Consider the following 22484-nt stretch of genomic DNA (forward strand, 5'->3'; position numbering starts at 1 on the left):
GCTGGATTACTCTGGAACCTGTTTTGCTGGATGGATTGCTGTGTTTGAGTCAGAGAACTGAGTTCTACATTTGTGCAGAGAAACCTGGTCAAGTGAAATAATGGGGACAGAAACAAGAATATTCAATCTTACAGAAGAGTTCTTACTGTGAATGAAGGCATTAAATATACCGTTTTATATATTTTTTAGTATAATTATGTGCAATTATTGAATACTACACTTTTAAAATGTTTTTATGATGTCAAACTGTACACTGTAGTAACTGTTAAACATTTGTGCTTCATAAAATGAAAGTTTTTTCGTATCCCTGTCAAAATTTTTACTGTGGCTCTTACATGCTACATGATTATGAGCATGTACTCCTTATACTTCTAGGTATCACACCGCTGGAAAAAAAAAATTCTCAGCTTTTCTCACCTGGTGTTGCTCTGTTTAGGTACTAGTTTTCTTGCCCCAGTTTAGTAACCACAGCAGTCAGATATTCATTTGGTCAGGATAGCTGAGACCAGTTTCAGAGGTGCTGGAATGTACGCTGCTGCTGTACCTGCTTAGTTCAGAACAAAGTAAGTGTAAGTACCTGGTATCTTGAATCTTGAGTAGCTAATTATTTGCAGATTTACACATCTGTAGCATTAGTAGGTGAAACCTGCACTCACACTCACCCTGCGCCACTGGGTGCAGCTGGTGTGCATATCTCCAGGGTGGTTGGTTCCAGGAAAATTGTTCACATGTAAATGAAGGCTGGGGGGCTGTGTGCAGCCCCATTTAACGACAGGAGGTGACAGATGGGCTGGAAAAAAAGTCTATTAAACCCTCACAAAGAATTGGCATTTTCAGTCGGTGACATTAATCAGTTGAGAAACAACTGGTTTTTCTCTGTGATTAATAAAAATGCTCCCTCCTTCCCCCAAGTTTATGCTGATTTTGATCAGGGATGCTAAATGGTCTGGTAGAAGTACTAGTGTTGGCATCTGGTGCGGGCCAGATCCTGAAGATAAAAGGCAAACCTTTCCTCAGGTAACATTTGTACTGACTGCAGAGGAAATTTCACTCAAGGTCAGGTTTGACGCTGTTCATCGTCTGGCCTCTGTTTATGTGTTATCTATCTATCTATCTATCTATCTATCTATCTATCTATCTATCTATCTATCCACTTTGTAACGAGCTCCCACCTCCTGCCTTCCCAGCTGCCCGCCTGAAGATGCTCTTTAGCGATCCTAAGTATCCGAGCAGCCAGCACCGCCGAGATACTTAAAGCACAGTGCCCATGAGCCCCCTGCGAAGGTTTCAGGCTCTGGATGTGCTTCTGCTGGAAAGGCTTTGGAACCGGCGGGGTGAGCCGGCCGCGGTGCAGGCCGTGTCCCCTGTTGCTCGCAGGCAATCAGCCCCGCTGGCGGAGGGTTGAGCCCCGCAGCTGGGGGCGGCAGCGGAGCCGTACACCGCCCCGCCCCGCAACGGGAAGACGGAAGGGTTTCGGGGCAGCCCCGCTCCTCGTCGGAGAGGGCAGCACCCGGTGCCATGGCGCGACTTCGCTGGCAGCCCCACTGCTGAGGGAACCCCGCGCCGGGAGCCGCCATGGCAGCCCTTCGGTCTGCCCTCTGTAGCTGCCTCCTACTCTGCGGTGAGTCCGCCCCAGGGCCGGCGGGGGACAGCGGTGGGTTGCGGCCCCCTCGGAAGAGCGACCGTCCTCCCGCGGGGAGCAAGGGGGGAGGCGGCGGCGGGGGTCTCTAGAAGCGGCCGGCTTTGTCCTCCGGGGCCACGCTGCCTCGAGATTCCCAGGACCGGCTGCTGCGCGGAGGGCGCTCCCAGGTGCCGCTGCCGGCGGGCTTTCCGCCACCTCAGAGGCTGTATCTGTGCAGGGAAACTGAAATTGCCCTTTGGACGCTGGTGCAAGTCCCGATGGTGAAAAGCGTGTGTGGAAGAGAAACCACGCTCCTGCAGGCACAACGAGCTTGGCACGGGAGCAGCGGTGCCTGAGCGGCCGGCACGGGCTGGGCTGCTCCGGCAGCACACCCTCAGCGGGGACGGCCACGCGTTCCCCAGGCAGGCCGTGGCCGAGGCTGGGGTGTGCTATGAGCAGTGTACAAACCTCCCGCTTGCAAAGTGTAAACCCACAGAAGTATATTCTCATCAATTTGGGTCCACAGTGCCCAGTAAAAAATTGAGCTGGAGGCTTTTCAAGTAGGAAACACCATCTGGGAAGCGAACCTTCAAAGGCATCACGCTTACTGCGGTTTTACCATCCCTGCTTCAGAGGGAGCTTCCTCAAAATGTAGGCAGCGCCCTAGCAAGGGTTCTTCATAGCAAGGACCACATCGTAGGGGACAGGAAAAGTCAGAGGCCTTGTACTAGCCAGATTTTCTTCAGCTGTGTTGTTTACACTGGGGCTTTGCAGTCCATTGTTACCTGTGCCCATCTTCCTTAGCGTCCTGCACACCTGGGGTTTTGCAGGGAGGAGACCATGTGGGAGCAGGAGGCTGGAGGTGCCTGCAGAGGGGCACAGTGTGTGCTTGGGCAGAGGTCTCTGAAGGAGAGTGCCCGAGGTTTGTACAGGGATGGCATCTCTCGAGAAGGCTGGGGTGCAGGGAAGCAAGCAACTTCTGCTTTTATAGCTCGAAGTGCATTCAAGTTGATTTGTTGGGTGCAAGGCAAACATTGCAGGAATTGAGTCTGTGAAACAGTTTTTATTTAAGCAGGGTCTCGATTCAAAACTCATCTGCTAAAGGTGGGTAAGCAACACATTAATTTCATGTATTTATGCATCAACTGTAGACATACAAGTTATTTATCTTAGAACGTGTGTCATTAGGTTTTATTCCTATGACATTTAAGCACTAGTCTGACCTGATGGGGATTTCTTTGCCTTTGCAAGTATGGGCCAAAATCTTTTTGATTTTAGTTTCAATATCAACAACTATTTTAAAATAATTAAATCATAACAGTAATGGTCTGTTCATCAATACTAACTTAAGAATTTCCTTTATTCGGTTTCAATAAAGCAAGATAATTGTGTCTCCATCACTTGTGAAGAGTGCCAGTTAATATTATATAGTGTATTTAATGGCTCTCTTGCCTTCCAAGGTAGTTTGTGTTTATCTCTTTTTCAAAAGGGTGGTTGAATAACAGCATGTATAACAGCAATGCTACTCCATGCAGTGATGACACAAACATGCTTATGGTGGGTGGATTTTTTGAATTATTTCAGCGTTATACACAGGTCTATGTATAAAGACTGTTCATGTTCCTCTTAAAATAAAACCAAAACCAGCACATCAATCCCCACAGCTGTGTTATTTCCGTAGTGCTAGTGAAAACAACTGATTTTGACAATCTCAGTGAGAGTTCATCCATGTAGCTTTATGGGCCCTGAGTCTTAGGCAGTAACAAGTTAGTCATGCATAATAAATGATGATATCATGAAGACTGCACTTACTGGAAATCACTGATGCTGGCTAACTTGTTTTTGTTGCACAAGGTCACAAGGAAGGGTATGCATCAGGATTAAAATTAATCACATTAAAGTCTGTTTTAAAAATGTTTCTGAGGCAAGGTAGAGAAAGGAGGCTGTATTTAAGTTATGGATGATTGAGAAGTGGGCAGAGGAACATATACTAAAATGTTTGTTTGGTTTTGATTGCTCCCACAGTATCTGGAATAGTGCCAAAACCCCAAAACACAAGGATTACTTCAGTTAATCTTCGTAGCATTTTACAATGGGATGCACCTAGGTTTTACAAAGGGAATATAAGTTACACTGTCCAATCTAAGAGGTAAGTGTGGAAAGCTTGCTTTCTTTAGTCCATGTTTTACAGTTTTACAGTACATGTTGCACACCGGATGAGGCTTCTTCATTACATCTACACGCAGAAGTTCCAAGGTAGTACACTCCCAGTTAGTGGTTGGTCAGTAATCTACAATGATTGGCTCTTAGATTCTCTGTTTAAAGGCACAGTATGGATTTCTTTCACTACACGTTTGTGAGTAAGTGTCTCTGTGGGCAAGGGTCTCTTATCTCAAGGGGGTGTGATTTTTAGTATTATAATGGAGGCAGTTCCCTTCAGTAATGCCTCGAAAGTTAGTTCCATTGCCAGCTTCTTGTTAATGAGATATATGTCATTGGTCTGAGGATGTTACCCTCCTCCGGGGCCCTTTGGCCTTTGTTCATTCAGTCATCTACTCAAAACAAGACAGTTCTTCTAAACCTTGACAGATATTCACATAGTTTCTCCTGCGGTAAACTTCGATCTTCCTACTGCAAACCCAGCATTAAAGGCAGCTTTGCACATACTTCTTTTGGAACCAGAAACACATTTTAATGTTGGCTGTTATTAGCTGTCTGTGTGGTTTTTTTCTCTATCATGAAGCTGTTACCTGTGATTCAAAGACTTAGTCCTGCAGAGTGTTTAGGACTTTATCTGATCTTTCACTCCAGTAGCAGTTTGTTCTCTGCCACCAATGCAGTCAGCTTGCCTGTGCCCTTAGTGGAAATGCCTGATGAACTGCAGGCTGGTGGCTCATCCATTCAGTGCCTTAAACTTGGGACACATTTTCTGAGGTCTCCTTTTGTCATTTTTGGTAGGTTGATTTAGCTTTGATTTGGTTTTGGCACTGTGTCGTTCCGAGTTGGTCCTTCATGTTGGGAAAAGTGGTCTGTGCAGCTGAACCAGGGAAGGCGGCCACTTCCCCAGCGCAGTGGTGGGCTCCATACCTGCCTCTGTGCTTGGCAACAAAACTGTGTGGTGGGGCAGAAGTCTTGTGTTCCTGCCAAAAGTTGAATTCTTTGGCCAAGACAAGGTAAAAGCCAAGACAGGGTGTAAAGTGGAGATGGTGGTGCCCACAGGCAGGCGCCTTTGAGGGAAATCCCTCGTCTTAGTTGAAAGAAGATTTTCCTGGGTTCTGGTAGCAAATACCTTTTGATCACTACATTCCTGCATGGGCTTTTGATGCAAACCAGAAATAGTATCATGTACTGAATGGTTGCAGTGAGTTTTCAGGCTCTGTTTTCTCAGGCTGTTCCTTATATGTGTATCTAAAATTTTCTCTGGCTTTTCCTTATACGCATATCTTAAAGACAGTTCTGAACAAAGTCCAAGTTAGACAGCAAAGCCATGCATAGCGATGCTGTCTTGATATTTGCAGACTTGTCTGATAACTACTGCCTGTTGAATCAAGGCAGTAAATGTTAATAAAAGGGCACCTATTTACTGTATCATAATTTTAATCTCTAACTTTATCATGGCTTAATAGATGCATATAAAATGCTCAGTGTGTGTGTACACACTAGTAATGGTGTTTCTTATACACTGCATCCAATTTTTCTTGTTCATGAGTCATAGCTGGTTGTATTAACAAACAGATATTGCACTTTTCCAGTTAACTGAGAGGAAATATATTTATTCATGTATAATTTAAACATCATAGCCATGTTGTTTCTCTTCCATACAGCATCAATTTACCTGGAGACACATACGAAAATGTGAGCACAAATTTGAGACTCACAGAGTGTGATGTCTCTTCTCTGTCTGCATATGGAGACTACATTTTACAGGTCCGAGTGGAGTCAGAAAATGACCATTCAGACTGGACGGCCATCAGATTTAAGCCAATGGATGACAGTAAGCATTTTTGTAATCTTCAGGAAAATCCACCATATTGCATGCTATTAATGCACCTTTACAGTTTGACTCCATAAGAAAACCTATAGCATGCAGATAATTTTTAAATGTAATTACATTGAACAATAGAACCTTAGTTGTAACATTTCCAGTTTTTGAAGGCAGAAGTTGCTGTCAGAAGGCACTGTAGATTCACTATTATAGCTAGATGATAGTATTGGTACTTGAAACCTCTTTTGAGGAGGTTTTCAAAAATGTATCTTTCCCTTAAAATGAGGGTCATATCAAAACAAGGGTCATATATATTTTTCAATCAGGGAGATTCAATCTGAGCCAAGGATTCAGATGTCCTGTATATCTCAGTAAGTTCAATTACTTTCCTTTTCATTGCTATGCCAGGCAAAAAGCTTTCTTTCTTTTTTTTTTTGTTGAAAATGTCACAGAGAAAGGTTAATTTTTAGGTAAGAAATCTTCATTACACAATACTGCCATTCTTTTAGAGAAGCTTGACAGTCTTTCATGAGAAGTGATTTAGGCATTGATTTGCATTAGAGTGTACAACAGAGATGTTAATCATGTTGCTGTCACCTGAGCTTGGGAATGAGAGGGTGGTTTTTACCAAGTATTTTGTTTTGTACGTTCTTACTCCACTCATAAGCAAAAATCAAATTATTTTAGATTACATAGTTAATGTTACCCAAGACTTTTTCCCCTCACAGCTGTTAATACAAAACGATTCATGAAGTTTCTGTTGCATCTCATATTTGAGAAAAAACTTTACATTTCTTTTTCTTCTCCTGTTCTGCCTCCATTTGCTGAAATTTCATCATTCTATTCCTTGGATTTCAGAATGCAATTTTACAGTTTACAGCTTTGTTTTTCAAGATGCTTTTATTACCTCTCCAAAAGTGTAATGTTGATATAATTTAATCTGCCTATAAGGGAAGCACTGAAACATAGTAACATCAACATTGCAATTATGAGCTACAGCCAAAAGAAGATGTAATACAAAAAGCATGGGTAGATTTTCAGAGTAGAGAGCAAACTTGTAAATCATTAACAGAGTTGTAGTTTGACATATAATTGAAATAGTGTGTGGCCTTCAGAGCAGGCTTGGCTTTGGAAAGGCAGCTTATTCCTGAATGGGAAACTCTAGGTATCAAACTACTTGAAAAGAACTACCTGGGAGTACTGGCCAAATCTCTGAGGAGGACATGAGTATTTTTAAGGTCGCCATAACTGATCTGAGCAGGGTATCATGATCAAAATGTCTGATATTCCTTTCTGTGTTACTATTCCTATTAGTGCTTTTTTACTAAATTCCACTCTGTATTATAGGAATAGCCTAAGAAAAGCAGAGCAGCCAAGACCCTCCTCACATTGTTTTTTGTAAGCTCAACAAACCATTCATGACCTTGCATGAATGTATGGTTCAGCGAGCAATTTGTCTGAGGCTTTTTATTATTATTTTTAATTATAGAAGCACATATTTCTAGAGGAATGCAAAATCATCTTTTTTGAGCTTTTCCTTTCTTAGACCCTTTATAGCGTGACTGCAGCCAGGCAGAACTTTGGTGAGGCAGCCAGGGTAGAGATTTTTGCTGGAATTATAGGAGACTTTAATGGAGAGCTCATTTCTGACTAAGGTGAAGTCATGAAATAATTTAGGTAAGCTGCACAAAAACACAATGAGGAAAAGCCATTTACAAATGGCAAGAATATAATATTCAGTCTAAGGAGTACAAGAAATGTAGAAATAATTCAAATGCTTCAGTTTTTCAAAATTATCACAATGAAAGAAACATTAAAACACTTCACTAGAGGTCTCCTCAGAAAAGACAGATGTTGCAGCAGCTTGGCCGAGAAGGAGAAGTGAGTAATAACCTATAGAAATAGTCCTTCCGCTCCCAGGAGTCACACAGCTGGCAAAAGGGAACTGAGTTAATTTATTCTATGGGAAATGTAGTCTGCAGCAGCATCTGTTACCTAACGGCAAAAATAAATCCCTTTCAAAAGCAACTCTGTAAGGAAAGGATTTATTTATGCCTGATCCATGATAGGAAATAACTTTTTTCTGATAAAATTCTTTAAAGCATGACTTGTGATGGGTTGTATAAAAATGTCAAACTGAAAACAACATGAAACTGAATTCTGTTCTTCTCTTCCACTGTTCTCATGTATAGCCATCATTGGGCCACCTGACGTAAAAGTGAAGTCAGAGTCTGGGTCCCTGCATGTGGATTTCATAGGCCCTTTTGCTGAGCGTGACAACTGGCCTCTGAAGCAGTATTACGGTTCATGGAATTACAGGATACTGTACTGGAAGAAAGGCAGCACTGCTTCCAGGGTATTGTGACTCCATGATTTTGATTCTTGCTTTTCTTGGTAAAGTACCATACTGATGAAGTTCTGAAAGCTAACAGTGCTGAAATAAAAATGTATGTCTGCTAACTAGTGTAAGAAAGTCTAGTCACTACAACTGCTATTCGGAGCAAATGACAGCTGTGTAGTTAAACAGTAGCATTGATATCATTTGCTCTTTCCATAATTGGAACTAACTGCTACATTATGAGACTTTGTTCTCTCAGTTCAGTGATGTGTTTATCTGCGATGCAGGCTTCCTCATCAAATCCCTGAATTTCATACATACAAGCAAGGGTAAATTTAGAAGCTGTAATGTCAGCAGTGTCTGTGATCATGGCTACAAACTGACTTAGATTCAAATCCCATGTCATTCAAGTGTTTGTGTTCTTTGTGGGACTTTGGGCTTTGAATACCACCATGGATGAGGCTTTATATTAATTGTGGTCACCTTTACCTCTTCAATTTCGTGAAGTTGTAATTTGCTTCCTTCCTCTCATGGACAGCCTCTTCCACAGACAGATGTGTTACTCAGCTTCCCACAGAATGCATGAAGAAAGATCATAAATAATATATTAATTATAGGTCATAGGTTCTATTACAGGAAAAAAAGGAAGGCCTTTACTGGAAGATACCAGTCACAGTGTAATTAGTGCTTTGTACATCAGCACAATTTTCATATAATAGGACTCCACCACATATAATTGTGATTTGTATTTGTTATCCTGGAAAAATTCTTAGGCATTCAATTGCAGAAAATGAGGGATCATCATTTCCAAAAAACAGACTACAAGAAGTGAAGGTATTTCTGCATATGCGATGCAAACTTAGGCAAATATACAGAGAAAGTGAGAGGTTCAGGTATAATCTGTGCTTATAACACCTCAGAGCAGAAGTCTGGAAAATTTCATAGGAATCAAAGAAGCAGAAGGCATAGACTATGTAACTTCATAGGTTGTTTTTCAAATAAATCCTTGCTTATAACGTTAAAACTTAGCTATACAGTCTCCTCATCCCTGAGAAAAAACCTGTTACTGCATAATGGGCATCCTCTAGGGGCTCCTATACTCTTCAGGAACCCTATAGTTACATGGACATAACCAGTCATGCCTCTAAACAGCAAGTTGCGTCTGCTGGCAGTCACCTAATAGCAGCCAGAAAGTCAGTGATGTGAATGGTCTCAGAGCGACCACAGCTGATACCCGAGTTATCAGCTATTTGCCACAGGCAGGGAATCTCATTCTGCCTTTAAAAGCCTTGTTCACATTGCAGCTACAACTGCTGGGATTTGTCCTACTAAATTATGAGATGTCCTACTAAAGGATGATCAGAGGGCTGGAGCACCTCTCCTATGAAGACAAGTGGAGAGAGATGGGCTTGCTCAGCCTGGAGAAGAGAAGGCTCTGGGGAAACATTGTAGCAGCCTTCTAGTAACTAAAAGATGCCTAAAAGAAATCTGGAGCGGGAACTTTTACAAGGGCAGTAGTGATAGGATGAGGGGGGATGCCTTTAAACTGAAAAACGTGAGACTTAGATTAGACATTAGTAAGAAATTCTTTACTATGCAGGTGGCAAAAGTTGCCCAGAGAAATTGTGGCTGCCCCATCCCTGGCCAGTGCTCAAGGCCAGGTTGGATGGGGCTTGGAGCAACCTGGTCTCGTGAAAGGTGTCCGTGCCTGCAGCAGGGGGTTGAGACTGGATGATCTTAAACCCAGACCTTCCAACCCAAACCATTCTGTGATTCTAAATGTAATTGTAATTACTTAGCCAAATGATTGGACTCATGCTTTTCTTTTCTTTTGTATTCTCTGTTATTAGGTAGCTCATGTAGACACTAAACATAACACTGAAATCCTCTCTCAGTTGGAGCCATGGACGATATATTGTATTCAAGTGCAAGCAGTTATCCCCGAGTGGAACAAAACAGGGGAACTGAGTGAAGTGCTGTGTGAGCAGACAACCCACAACGGTAATACCGGGTGCAGCGCGGAAGGACACACACTGTAGGGAGCTGGGAAATGTGTAAAGCCATTCAGAATGGCTGTCAGTGTAACGTGTAAAACTTCCAAAAATGGATGTGTTTGTTACTTCAGTATTGTTTGGTGGTTAATAGCTATGTACCTTTGGAGTGCAGGAATTGGAAACAAAGTGAAAACTACAAGCAATATGGCACCAATAGCATGATGCTTTACTTCACTCCAGAGCCCTCTATGTTCCTCATACACTGCAAATCAGAGTTAAATGGAGCACGTACTCTTCACTAATCATTCTCTGTCTGAATTTCTTTTACCTTCAGCTGTATTTATTATCCTATGAAAGTCTTTGTTGTGTATTTGTCACTGAGAAAGGAACTGGCCCCTGTTTTGCAGTCTGCTTCACCTGTGGTGACAATGCCCGTGCTTGTCACTAGGGTAGGCCATGCTGCTCTTTCTCTGTGAAACACAGCATGTCCTAATCAGTAATATGAACAAGTATTTTGTTCAGGCACTTCCATTCTCATTTTGAAGGTAGTTACATAAGAAAAGCACTTCCTGACCATGCCGCCTAGGCTGCTGTCTGTGGAGTCCAGCAATTAACCACCATGTGGTCTGACCCTGTTGCCTTAGCAGGGAACTTCATGTCCCCAGTTAAAGAAAGGATGATACACATTATGTCTCTGAAAAAGTCAGTATTTCAGCTAACACGCCCTCAAATAACATGAAAAATCAGAGGCAGAGGCACCACAAGAAGGAAGGTCTCTGTGGGAGCTGCTGGGCTAAGCTGTTTCTCTAAGTTTTTTTTCTTGTCAAATATTTCCTCACATATTTCTCCTACATGAATACTACCTGCATGCACTCGGTTGAATTGCATGTTGGTTTTGGTGGTGGTGTTCCTTGTTAGTTCATGGCTAGACCAGTGCTTAGCATGCATAGGTTGGTTTAAAACATTTATACAGGGATGTATGGACACATCTCAGTTCGCATTGCCTGTTGTGAAATCTCCAAGCATGCCTTTCTTTTTAATGGCTAAGCAGTTTTGAATTTTATGGTCATTTTTCCCTTGCTGTCTTTACTTTGCTGCCATTTTTACATGATACTGCCTTATGGATGCTTCTGTTGGTCTTTTTTCCTTTAATCATTTGCCTAGTCTTGCATGTAGAATCACCTGTACATATAACCATAAACGTCTACATATGCTGGCTTGTAAGGTTGTATTGAGAACTTCAACTCAACCTATTCAGGCTAAAAAATTAAGAGCTAATAAGTATTTTACATCTGAAAATGAAGACTTATTTTTGCAGTTACGATTTTGTGATAGTTTGGTTTGGGGTTTGGGGGTTTTGGGGGTTTTGGGGTTTGTTTGTTTTTGGTTGGGTGGCTTTTGGTTTGATTTGGTTTTAATTCCATGGAGAAAGTGATAAATTGAAAAGAATGTATCCAGAAATTCATAATCACAGGTTTAAGTTTGGTTTGGTTTGTTTTTATCTTGTCTTGCAGGTGTAACTCCTGTGTGGATAGTTGTGACCATTCTTATAGGATCAATGTTGGTCGTTGTGATATCTGTTCCTGTCTGTTTCTTTTTGGTTTTGTATCTGTATCGACTCACCAAACATGTTTTCTGTCCTTCGTATGTTTTCCCACAACACTTGAAAGAGGTTTGTTTTCTACTTAACACAGTTAAAATTGGCAGAAGCGGTTGCTTTTCAAAAGCTTTCTGGGCCAAAACCTTTAGAGCTTCTTTTATTTCACCTTTTTTCATTTGCACCTGATTGTGAGCCATCTGTAAAGTGCAGGCTGTTCTGAGGGGGGGTTAGACTAGAAGGAGCAATGCTGGTTATCTGTTGTCATACAATTGTGTACAGTGAAACTCACTCTTCTGCCAAACACAAAAGCCATTCAAGTGAGTGTAAATGATGAAGTTGCGAACTTTAGGAAAAGCTGACAAAGGAAAGTACTTTTCTGTGTGAGAAAGGTAGTGGAAGTTAGTTCATTTAATATTCAATTTCTGGTGTTATAAGGTCATGCATTTTGTATGTATGTTATATTCCAAGTTCTGTGGAGCTGCATAGGCGTAAGTAAGAAGCAGTGATATTAGACTTCTTTTTGAAGTATACAGATGTGTAATAAACTCTAAAATACTGTCATCTTGAACTGTTCTGCACAGAATGGTCCAAAATGTTTAAAGCTGAATAATTTAAAAACCTGGCATAGGCTTTTATTCCTAAAGTAACTGCATAATTTTCAGTGTGAAGCTTTCTACGGCTTAGAAACAAGATGTTTTCTTTCATTTTAGAATGAGAGAATAACAGGTGTTAACCTTCTCTTCCTCTTTTTAGGTTGTAAACAATTAAAATATGTCTCCCCATCTCATTTTAGATTTAAACTTGCACATTTGAAAGGAGGTTCTTTCACAAACACAGTAATGAGTTTTAACTTCAGTGAAGAATGTAGTGAAGTCTGAAGGTTCAGTGAATGTTAGCCACTACTACTGGGGAATACCACTGGCCCTTGTTACCCATATAGCAACATAAAAAGATTGTATCAGAATCTCCTCCAAGAAACAAGGCTATAAAGATTGCCAAAGTTAGCAGCTGTGCTGAATTTCATAGAATCATAGAATAGTTAGGGTTGGAAAGGACCTTAAGATCATCAAGTTCCGACCCCCCTGCCATGGGCAGGGATACCTCACACTAAACCATGCCACCCATTTCCTGCAGTTTCTCTCATCCTTCATTTTGACTTAGAGTTCATCAGATGAAGGCTTTGCAGCAAACTTAGCAATTGTCTTGCACTTTAATTTGAGCGCATGCTCAGTGCACAGTGAGAACCCGGAGCAGAGCTGCTGGGAAGGTAGCATTGCTCTTATCAATACAGGATGTGGTCAGATTTCATTTTGCTCACAAGCTTCTCACAAGAAAGGGAGAATTTTCATTTTGTGCTGGTGGGTTATAAAGGTAAATCAAAGTAATCAAAGTCAGTCGTGCCTACCTAAAATTACATTTATCAAAGGCAGTGGTTTCACTACATGAACATTTGAGATTGCAGGTTACTGACAGAACATTTCAAATCACAGTTTGCTAGAAGAAGGTCTAATAGTAACATTAGGTTATTATTGGGGGGGAGTGTATTTTGTAAATAAAATGAGCGGGGCTCCTGATAGAGCATATTGTTTCTTATGTAAAATATGCTAAAGTAATAGACAGGAGTCAGGTTACAAGAACACAACACAGTTGTACTCTTCCAGCCACTAGCATTAAAATGAATTGCCATTTCAGCTGACAAAGCAAGTGGTTAACATGTTATTATGATGTTGAGTAGGTGTGCAGTTCTTGTTGACATTCAAAATGTTGACAGTCATGACATCCTGTGAAGTCCATGTTGATTCTTGAGGTTCCATCTTACCAGTAGAACAGGGAGTGGGAGGAAGCTGTGATTTTCTGGTACTAAAATTAAGTCATTTTTCTCACTGAACTGCATAGCCTTGCAAATTTCCGTCCCTCACCTTTACTTAACAAAATGGTTATGGTTTATGTTGGCATTTAAAGCATCACCATTTGATGTCTGCACAGACAGCGCTCTGAGATGGCAGGAGCAGTTCACATCTCTTGAAGCTGTTTGGCAAATCTCTCTGCGAGCTACTTCACCCACAGCCAAGTCACCATTTTTAGGTTTTTTGTTTCCAAACAAAACCTAGGTTTTTGTTTTCTGGTTGTTGGTTTTTGGTTTTTTTTTAAGAAAGTTTATATTCCAAAGAAATCACTAACACCTAGGATATTTTCTTGCAAATAAAGGCACTTCTGCCTTGCTTCCAAGCCTTGCACAGGGTGTTAAAGTGAGCAGGCAGGTTATTAGGTTGTTGCCGCTCTGAGACTTCTTAGGATTGAGAAAAGCAATTGATGTGTGGAAAATAATGTAAAACATATTTCTAAGCAAACAGGATGGTATGGCTGGTGCCATCTAACTCTCATTTCCTCTTCCCTTCACAGTTCTTGAACAAGCCTTCCAGTGGTTCACAGATTTTTTCTCCAGTCCCACAAGAAGAGCATCTCTTTTATGACAAGCTAACTGTCATTTCGGAAGAATCCAAAAGTCACAGTGATGAGAGTGGAGATGAAGCCAGCAAGACACCAGAGCACCTTCAGGACTCTGAACAAGAAAATTCTGATTCAAGAATAGTATCAGTTTCAGAAAAGGCCTGAATGCACTCCTTACACTTCACTCAGACCAAAGGAAAATCAAATGGTCTGTTGAACTTATTTTCTACTTGCTACAGTCTTAAGACAGTAAAAATGAATACATGAAGATGTGTACACAGACTTTTGACAGACATATTATTTTTTTGAGTACAAGAAACTTGACTATAAATGAGGAATTAAGCAATACATAATTTTTGCTACTGTTTGTAGTGGTTCACTTTTAATTTATAGCAATACCTGACACTGTCATGACATTAATTTAATGAGCAATTACATATAATACTAGTTAATTTAACTTTGATGAACTATTTATTGCAAAAGTTAATAAAACTGAAACTTTATATAAGGTTTGTAAAAGAAAGTCCTATTTTGTAAAGTAAGACCTGATCTGACTCATATTTTGTAATGAGAAATTGTGTGTATTTCTTAAGGATATCCCTAGTGGTGTGATCTTTTTATTAAATGTTTTTTTTTACCTGATGCAAAGTTGTAAAGTTATTCTGATGGTATGAACTTGGTATGAATAAACCAAACACAAATACTCGGTGTGTTTTGCAGTGCAATGAGATGTTACTCATATCTCATTGCTAAGGATAATGGGAGTGTACCGGTGGACTGTTTGATAGCCCTCCACGTTCAGGTATTGCTCACTCCCCTGAGCCTCTGCCCCCCAGTTTCTATGGCTAATTAAATTTTGGCTGCCTAATCCAGAGTCCAGTGGAAAACTGCAGTTAAAGTGGGAGTTAAAAGGTAGGTTCATTTTATTTATCTACTGAAACATCGTCTTAGTTAACAACAAAAGAAAATCCAGGTTGATGTGACTCCCATATTACATAATATAATCTCATTGGCATGTGAAGGTTACATCCATGCTAACGCTGGGGCATAGAGAGTGACCCTTGCACTGTGTACTGATTTTGTAATGCGAGTCTTTTTGCATGTATTATTACATCAAAAGAGAGTGAAAAAGAAAATTCTGTCAGCAGAAGTAACGAGTGAAGTTGTGCGTAAAGCATAATGTTATGCTGGCATTGCAACATTTTGGGCTATGTTTTTGAGGTTTGTTAATTAATGCATGCATACACGCTTCTAGGGAACCATTGCAGGAGAAAACATGAGGAAAACGGGCATTGATTCTTTGTACCACTTTGTAATCTGCCACGTCTTTCCTGCACTTGTTGATTTTCATCATGTTCTGGTTCAATGTGAATATGGAAGAAATGAGGAAGGATTTTCATTTCAGTTTTTCTTTAAGGCATTTGTTTCATTGGTGCTTTTCTTCACATCTCACCAAAGCTGCTCTGTGAGTGCTGATCCCAATGACAGTCAGTGTCCTGTGTCTCGTATGCCTCTCCACTGTAAAAATTCAGTTCCCCATGTGTTCCCTACCCTTTCTACCACAGTAGCAGCTTATTCTGTGAAATGGTTTTGGCGGGGTTTTTTGGGCTTTCAGAAGATAAAAAACACCCAGCATAGATTGTGTGGGCAATGCATGTGCTAGCTGGCTGGCCAGCTGCTGCCAGAAGAGAAAAGGGTTGAGATTTCCCTGCCTTTTCTTCACTCTTTTAGTAGAGCTGCTTTCATCTATCTAGTGGCTGATTTTCATAGAAGAGCAGGAAGTTGTTATCTATCAAGTGTGGCTGAAATCAATCAGCTGGTTCAAAGGCTATGATGACGGCATAGACAAGGCAGTCCTACGTGATTTGTCACTTCATTACAGGTTCAATGGTAAGCCAAACTTGGGGAGAGAAAAAAAAAAAAATTGGCTATTCCAAGAGAGAGTCTTTTTAGATTAAAGCAGGAAGAATGTGTGCAACAACATCGCCTCTGAACTTTTGAAAGGTTGGCTTCTCCCATTTAAAAAGAGGAAGCGTTTCCCCTCATGTGTTTGCCAATACCAATTGTGCTATCACATGAGCGGAGAGAGAAAGACTGTTCTCAGAATGCTGCTTCCTCTTTCAATGCATCAGACAAGGGGAGAAAGGAAGGATTTGTTCTGACCAGTTTCTTTGTTTAACTTTTCTTTGATATGGAACATGATGTCTCTAAAGAAACAGCTGCTTTAAGTTTATGTGAGCCCATCTTCAACCTATATAAGATCTATATCATTGTCACAAAGCCTTTACATAGTGAATTCCAGACTGCAAAATATGTAAGATTCCAGCTGCACCACAACTAGCATAAAATAGGAATGAATTCTGCAACTCTGTATCTCAGTAGGTTGATGAAGTTTCCAGAAAGACCTGCACAATCCTAGCAAAGGTTCAACCCTCAGGCATACCATGCTCCAGTTGTCTGAGGACATCAAGCTGACAGAGCTGTTAGACTATGCTGTCACTGGTGGCGTTCTAATGCAGGTAAGCTGGTAAATAAAGTTAGGAAACTATATGCCACACAAAACAAGAGTGAAGTCTCCAATGCAGAATATATGCCTCTCTGAAAGGGCAGAGAGACAGCCTGTGATTGTCTGGTGCCAGAAATCTTACTTCACACAGAGCTAACCTTGCAGTCAGGGCATCCTGCAACACTGATATCTGTTTGCTTGTCTGCTCATCCTTTGGTCATATAAGCATCCAGCATGCGGATTTGTGAGTGCAGTGAAGCATTGTTAGTTTTCCTGGTTATAAAGGAATTCAGAAGTAATATTAAATAATGATTTGACTTTTGCAGTACTGTGATGAATGCTTTGTTGCTGACTTCTCACCTCAGGTCAAATCACTTGGCTGCACTGTCCTTCTCACTCCCTCAGCTCTTAAATGAGGATTATGTTATGCAGGTACCACAGTGATGGGAGAGACAGATGCCTCCTAAGTAAGCAGGCAAACACCATGTGAGTAATGACAGAGAAAGCAGGACAGGGGCAAGGCCTGTAGCTAATGTACAGCACCCGAAAAATCTCAGCAAGATCCTCTTGAAGGGGACAGGGGAAGCTGTACATACAGCGACTGTTAGAAGACAAGTTAACTTGCTGAACCAGGCAAGGTATTTCTTGGATAACTCCAACGGTCTTTGCTAAATTCCACTCTTCTGACCTCAGAAGAGGGTTTATGACTAAAATAACAGCAACAAGCTGTACTTCAGAGCTCCTACATGCGCTGCTCATTGAGACCTGACTTGCAGTAAACATGGAGCAAGTTCACCTCCGGGCATGATCCACAGCAGTTGAAGGAACCTGCCAGACAAATGAGGTTGTTCCTTGCCACAGAGCAATCAGTCAGATTGAACTGCAAATTAGAATGAGAAGGGATATTGAAATACTTTGGAAAACTTGACCTGCTATTATGTAGCTTTCCTCAATGGGAAGTACCCCAATCCCAAAGAGAATAAAGTCTCAAAAGCAAATTTTTTAACACATGAAAAAAGAAACAGGGGAGGGAGGGAGAAGGCACACATCTACTTTTATGAAGTGGGGTTTCATGTAAGCACAGGAGTCCAACCCCGCTTTGTCCAAGAAATGTAGAAATAGTGCCCAAACTTCCAAATGCAGTCCTGGGAAAGAAGTGGAAAGAAGCAGGGTTTGGTTTGGCTTGGTTTTTAATATATACTTCACTTATAATGTTTTGAGCTTCCAAAACTATGTAGAAAAACTATCACTCAGCTGCAGAGTATCAATATATTCGCAAAAGTTTGCTCTAATTCTTTTCAATGAACACCAGCAAACATTGTGCAAGAGGCAGAACCAGTAGGTTATATTTTGACTTTAGTAAGATTTTTCATAGTATCTTACAAGATACTGTCACAGACACATTAAGGAGTAATGAATAATTTGTGCTATGTCCATGACAGAGATGAAAATAGTTAGAAGACCACAAGAAGACAGAGGTGAGGAAAAGTTTTCTAATGATGAAAACAGAAAAAGTATAGGAAATATTGTCTGAGAAGTGGCATATTAAAAAAAACCCAACCAAACAAAACCTACAAAACCAACAGCTAAGCCCAAATGAACATTAGGAAGGGGGGAGATACAACTGATCCTGCCTTGAGCCTGTACAATGAAATCCCTAAGGTGCTTCCTTCCCTGAGCTTACGTTTCCCTGCTTTTCAAACAAGATGAAATGCTGTATTTCCTTCTTTTATCCTGTTCCAGAGCTGACATGAGAAGAAACAAGCAAATGATTTCTCCTTTGTCTGTCAGCCAACTGAAATAAATTCAGTGAGGCCTGTGTGGCTTGGTTTCCTCCATCACATGTATGTTTTAGTACTGATGACCACAGGTGCACACATTGTCTTCCTTTCTGTTTGGTTGCCTGTGCACTGGAGATAGAGCATCTCTTCTAACAGATTGTACCAACACCAGGTTTTGTTTCTGTATTCTATAATATCAGTCAGGAAGCTGTACTCAAACTTACCAGAATACAAACTGTAAATATTACAATATATTTGGTAGGTTATGAAATATTTCTACAAGTAATAAAATAGTAAGCGACGTGTAGTTCGTTAACAGGAGCACAAAATAGTTACAGTGAAGTGTAGTTTACATAAAATGACTCGCCATAAAAAATGTTTCCCTATAAACTGCATGAAGACAAGATAACAAATTATCACAGAATAAATCTGACTCAAGGTCAGAAATGCAATGCCGTATGCCCTAAACGTCATGTTATATCCGTGTACTTATCTTCTACAGGCTCAACCATAATGCATCACTTATTTTGTAATAGTTCACTCTTGATGTGCAGAATGTAGATTTGGTTAGGTTTGGGTTCAGTTTGTTTTTTTCTGGCAAGGCTTTCATAGCTGAGCAGACTTTACCATGATCAGCTCTGCCTTATAGATGTTTTTAACCAAACTCATCATTTTAGTATCACAGTACCCTGTACCTTTCAAGAATACATTTTGCATAATTCCTGTAGCCAGCTCCTACCTTCAACAGGCACAGATTTCCTCCCACTAAGATGAAAAAAAAACCAAAAAGCACTAGGTATATATCTCAGCTTTTAGCACTTCACAATAGTGCTGGTAGTCACGTACACTCAGTCACCAAAATCTTCAGATGTCCAGAGCCTTCCTCTCATCCCTTAGCAACTGCTGCCAGCACAGCCCATAGCCCTGCGCTCCCTACCTTGGTCCCAAGAGTCTGTGGGAAGCTGAGAGAGACCCTATGAACCACTCCGATAGCAGCAGCCTGCTCCTGGTGTTGCTCACATCTCTGCAGCAACAGGCTGCAGGTGCAGAAGGTGTCTGTCCAAGTGTTCCTGTGTGTCTTGCATCAGAAAACATGACACTTCCATGAAACAGTGAACCTTGTGTGCATGTTTTCCACACATGGTCTGCACATGTACAGCAAATCCAGCAGCCCTGGGAAAGGGAGGAATGACCCTTGAGAGACACATCTGCTGCTTGTTCACAGTAATGACCATCTTATGATGGGAAAGAGCTGTTTAGCGCTGCCTCTGTTGGACCCCATAAGGGTGTACTCCTCCTGATCTGGAGAAGCATAGCATCAGTGATGCACAAAGTGAAGGCCTGTTTGGTGTCAGCCATTAACACTGCGGACATAACAGTGTGCCACTTGAGTTCCTACTCAAGGAAACTGCCAACCTAGAGAGCCCTAGTTCTTGTGAGGAGCACAGCCACTCGAGATCACCAAAGAACTGTCCACAACAGACTACCACCAGCAAGGCTTGTCTCCTGAAAATGGCATGCCTGATTCCTATGAACTAATAAAAGGTTGCCATTTCATCAAACAGCACCGAGAGTACAACTGCTATGCTGAATGTTGCTTTGAAATCCTCCTGTTGAGATTGCAAAGGCACTTCAGCAATGCTCATCTGCTGAGTTGAGTTTTTTTGCAGCTTCAGAAAAAGGATAAATAACAGCTTTTGTATTAAAGAGCAATGAGTTTACACAAAATCGCACAGGAAGTTGTGGTGAAGCTGACAATACTTCACAGATTATGTCCTACTTTGTTACCTTCATCACAACATGCTTTCTCCTCACTGACTGTCCACTGACTATGTCATAGGATAATCATGAAAGATATGATGGCCCACACCAAGTGGTACGTCATAGGCTATTATTCACTATTATTCTGTTACACAATAAATACACTTCCACATTATATATTGCATTGCATATTTATTGATGCAAACAAATTAGTAATGGAAACTAGGAACTAAAATTACATTGATTGTTTAAACACTCCATAAACTGTTTTTTGTTTAAAGAAGTTGTGCTAGGTACAAGCACTGGTATCATACTAGAGAACACTAGACATTGTGCATTTCAAAGGACATGGTTATCCACAACCTCTTGTCCACAGAGTTCACTGTAATGGTATCAGCCTCTTCTCAATCATCAGATTTTTTGGCAGGACAACTTTGGAGCTTTTACATCCCTGAGTTGGGTAATGCTGCGGATATGTTCATTCATTTACAGGAATCAATAGCATCTGCATTTTGTAAGTACAATTAGATACTAACGGTATTGGCTTTTAACAAGCAAAACTGACATTGGGGTTAGCTGCTCATGACCGTCTCAGAAAAGGAAATCATTGAAAGGTTATCATATAGAAAAAGACGATGCAAACCATAGAAATACTTTGGATCAAATTTTGCCATCTTAGATGGTAGAAGTGATTTGCCTCATGGACTCAAGAAAGATCCCTGCACTTACAACCCAACATAAACTTAATTTTGTGGATTTTTGCATCTTGCCCTCTAGCTACCCTCAAGCATTTCTTAAGACCTACAGGCCAAAAGAGTTAAACTCTAGTTACGTATCGCTTTTTCAGTATCCCAAAGAGCCTGGGCTTAGCAGATGTGCTCAGAGCATGTGTAGCACCTCACAGGAAAAGAGACATCAACAACAGCTAAGAACACCTTTATTCAGAAGTACACCTGGAAGGATAATCATCTCCTTAAGCAATAAAAAACTGCAATGTTTATTAAATACCTAGGATGTAGAGGACACAGACCTTTTCCTACCAGAGTTTCAAATCCTCATCTCTGTACACATTGCTGTGACCACTTAAAAGCTTCTTGCTCTGAGAGGGTAGGAAGCGAAAGGTAAAACCTGACTTCTACCCTCCCAACCACTGCAGCTGGGCAATCTCATGAAAAACATGAAACAGAAAAGATGAGGTTTTTAGTCATAAAACCAGAACTTCTGCCTGCAAAAAAGCGAGATGGGTCCAAGCCCCACTTCAGGAACTGCAGCATGCATGCTACATTCAATACTCGCTGCAGTATTCATTCAACCGGACTGCACCACAACACAAATTTCCCCCAGACACGTGCCCTATTGAACGAGAGGAATTACATTCTCTCTCCATGACTCAATGCATCTTGTGGATTCCCAATTTTTAATTTTATTTTTGATTAAGCTGGATGGGGCATTTTTTTGTGACCTGTGTGAATGGGCTCTATTGACATTTATAGAATCATAGAATAGCTAGGGTTGGAAAGTGCCTTAAGATCATCTAGTTCCAATCCCCCACTGTAGGCAGGGCCACCTTCCACTACACCAGGTTGCTCAAAGCCCTGTCCATCCTGGCCTTGAATGCTTCCAGGGATGGAGCATTACAAACTCCTTGGGCAACCCATTCCAGTGCCTCACCACCCTCACAGTAAAGAATTTCTTCCTTATATCTAACCTGAACGTCTCCTGTTTTAGTTTGAACCCATTACTCCCTGTCGTAACACTACAGTCCCTGATGAAGAGTCCCTCTCTGGCATCCTTGTAGGCCCCCTTCAGACACTGGAAGACTGCTATGAGGTCTCCCTGCAGCCTTCTCCAGGCTCAACAGTCCAAATTTTCTAAGCCCAGGTTTTCTTTTCCACAGGTTGGGATGAAGTAACAGTGACCAGAAAAGGACAGAACAATGGGTGGAAACACAAGCGCTGTTAAGACAGCACATCAGAGCTGCCCAACCACTAACCCCCATCCCGGAGGGCAGAGGTCCTGTTAGCCCTGCATGAACCAGGACACCAAGCATCTCCGCTGCCAACAGCAGGCCGCCTGCTCACACCGACCGCAGCATTAGCTTACATTTCTTAGCGCACACCCAGCAGCGCGGAGGCTGCTGGGCGCAGGTAAGAAAGCGGAGTTGTGCTCTGAAGCAGATAAAGCAGCCCTCCGAGGAACGCTCTTCTCCACCCGCCGGGAGGCACGGGGCAGCTCGGCACTGCCCGCGCTGCCCACAGACCAGTGATCGGCCTCTCCGCTGCTGCTCCTGCTTCAACCGGCCGCGAGGGACAGGTCCCCATGCTGGGCGAGCTGCACCAGCCTCATAGCAGTGAAGTGCTGGAGCGGGTCCAGAGAGCTAGTGAAGGTTCTAGAGCACAAGTGTGATGAGGAGCAGCTGTGGGAACTTGCGGGGGCTTAGTCTGGAG

The 22484-nt window shown here is 41.6% G+C and overlaps 1 protein-coding gene across 1 annotated transcript; it reads left to right on the forward strand.

Annotated features, from left to right (window-relative positions):
* Window positions 1-1433: 1433 nt before the first annotated feature.
* Window positions 1434-15139, forward strand: IL10RB (interleukin 10 receptor subunit beta). Its single transcript, XM_062622237.1, has 7 exons — window positions 1434-1621; window positions 3647-3770; window positions 5446-5615; window positions 7799-7962; window positions 9795-9945; window positions 11453-11610; window positions 13942-15139. Exons 1-7 carry the CDS (start codon window positions 1576-1578, stop codon window positions 14152-14154), a joined length of 1026 nt encoding a protein of 341 aa, XP_062478221.1. The 5' UTR covers window positions 1434-1575; the 3' UTR covers window positions 14155-15139.
* The last annotated feature ends 7345 nt before the right edge of the window (window positions 15140-22484 follow it).

Source organism: Pezoporus occidentalis, unplaced genomic scaffold, assembly GCF_034315485.1.
Source record: "Pezoporus occidentalis ecotype Australia unplaced genomic scaffold, CSIRO_AGI_Poc_V1 ctg24, whole genome shotgun sequence".
In the NCBI taxonomy this organism is placed as follows: Eukaryota; Metazoa; Chordata; class Aves; order Psittaciformes; family Psittacidae; genus Pezoporus; species Pezoporus occidentalis.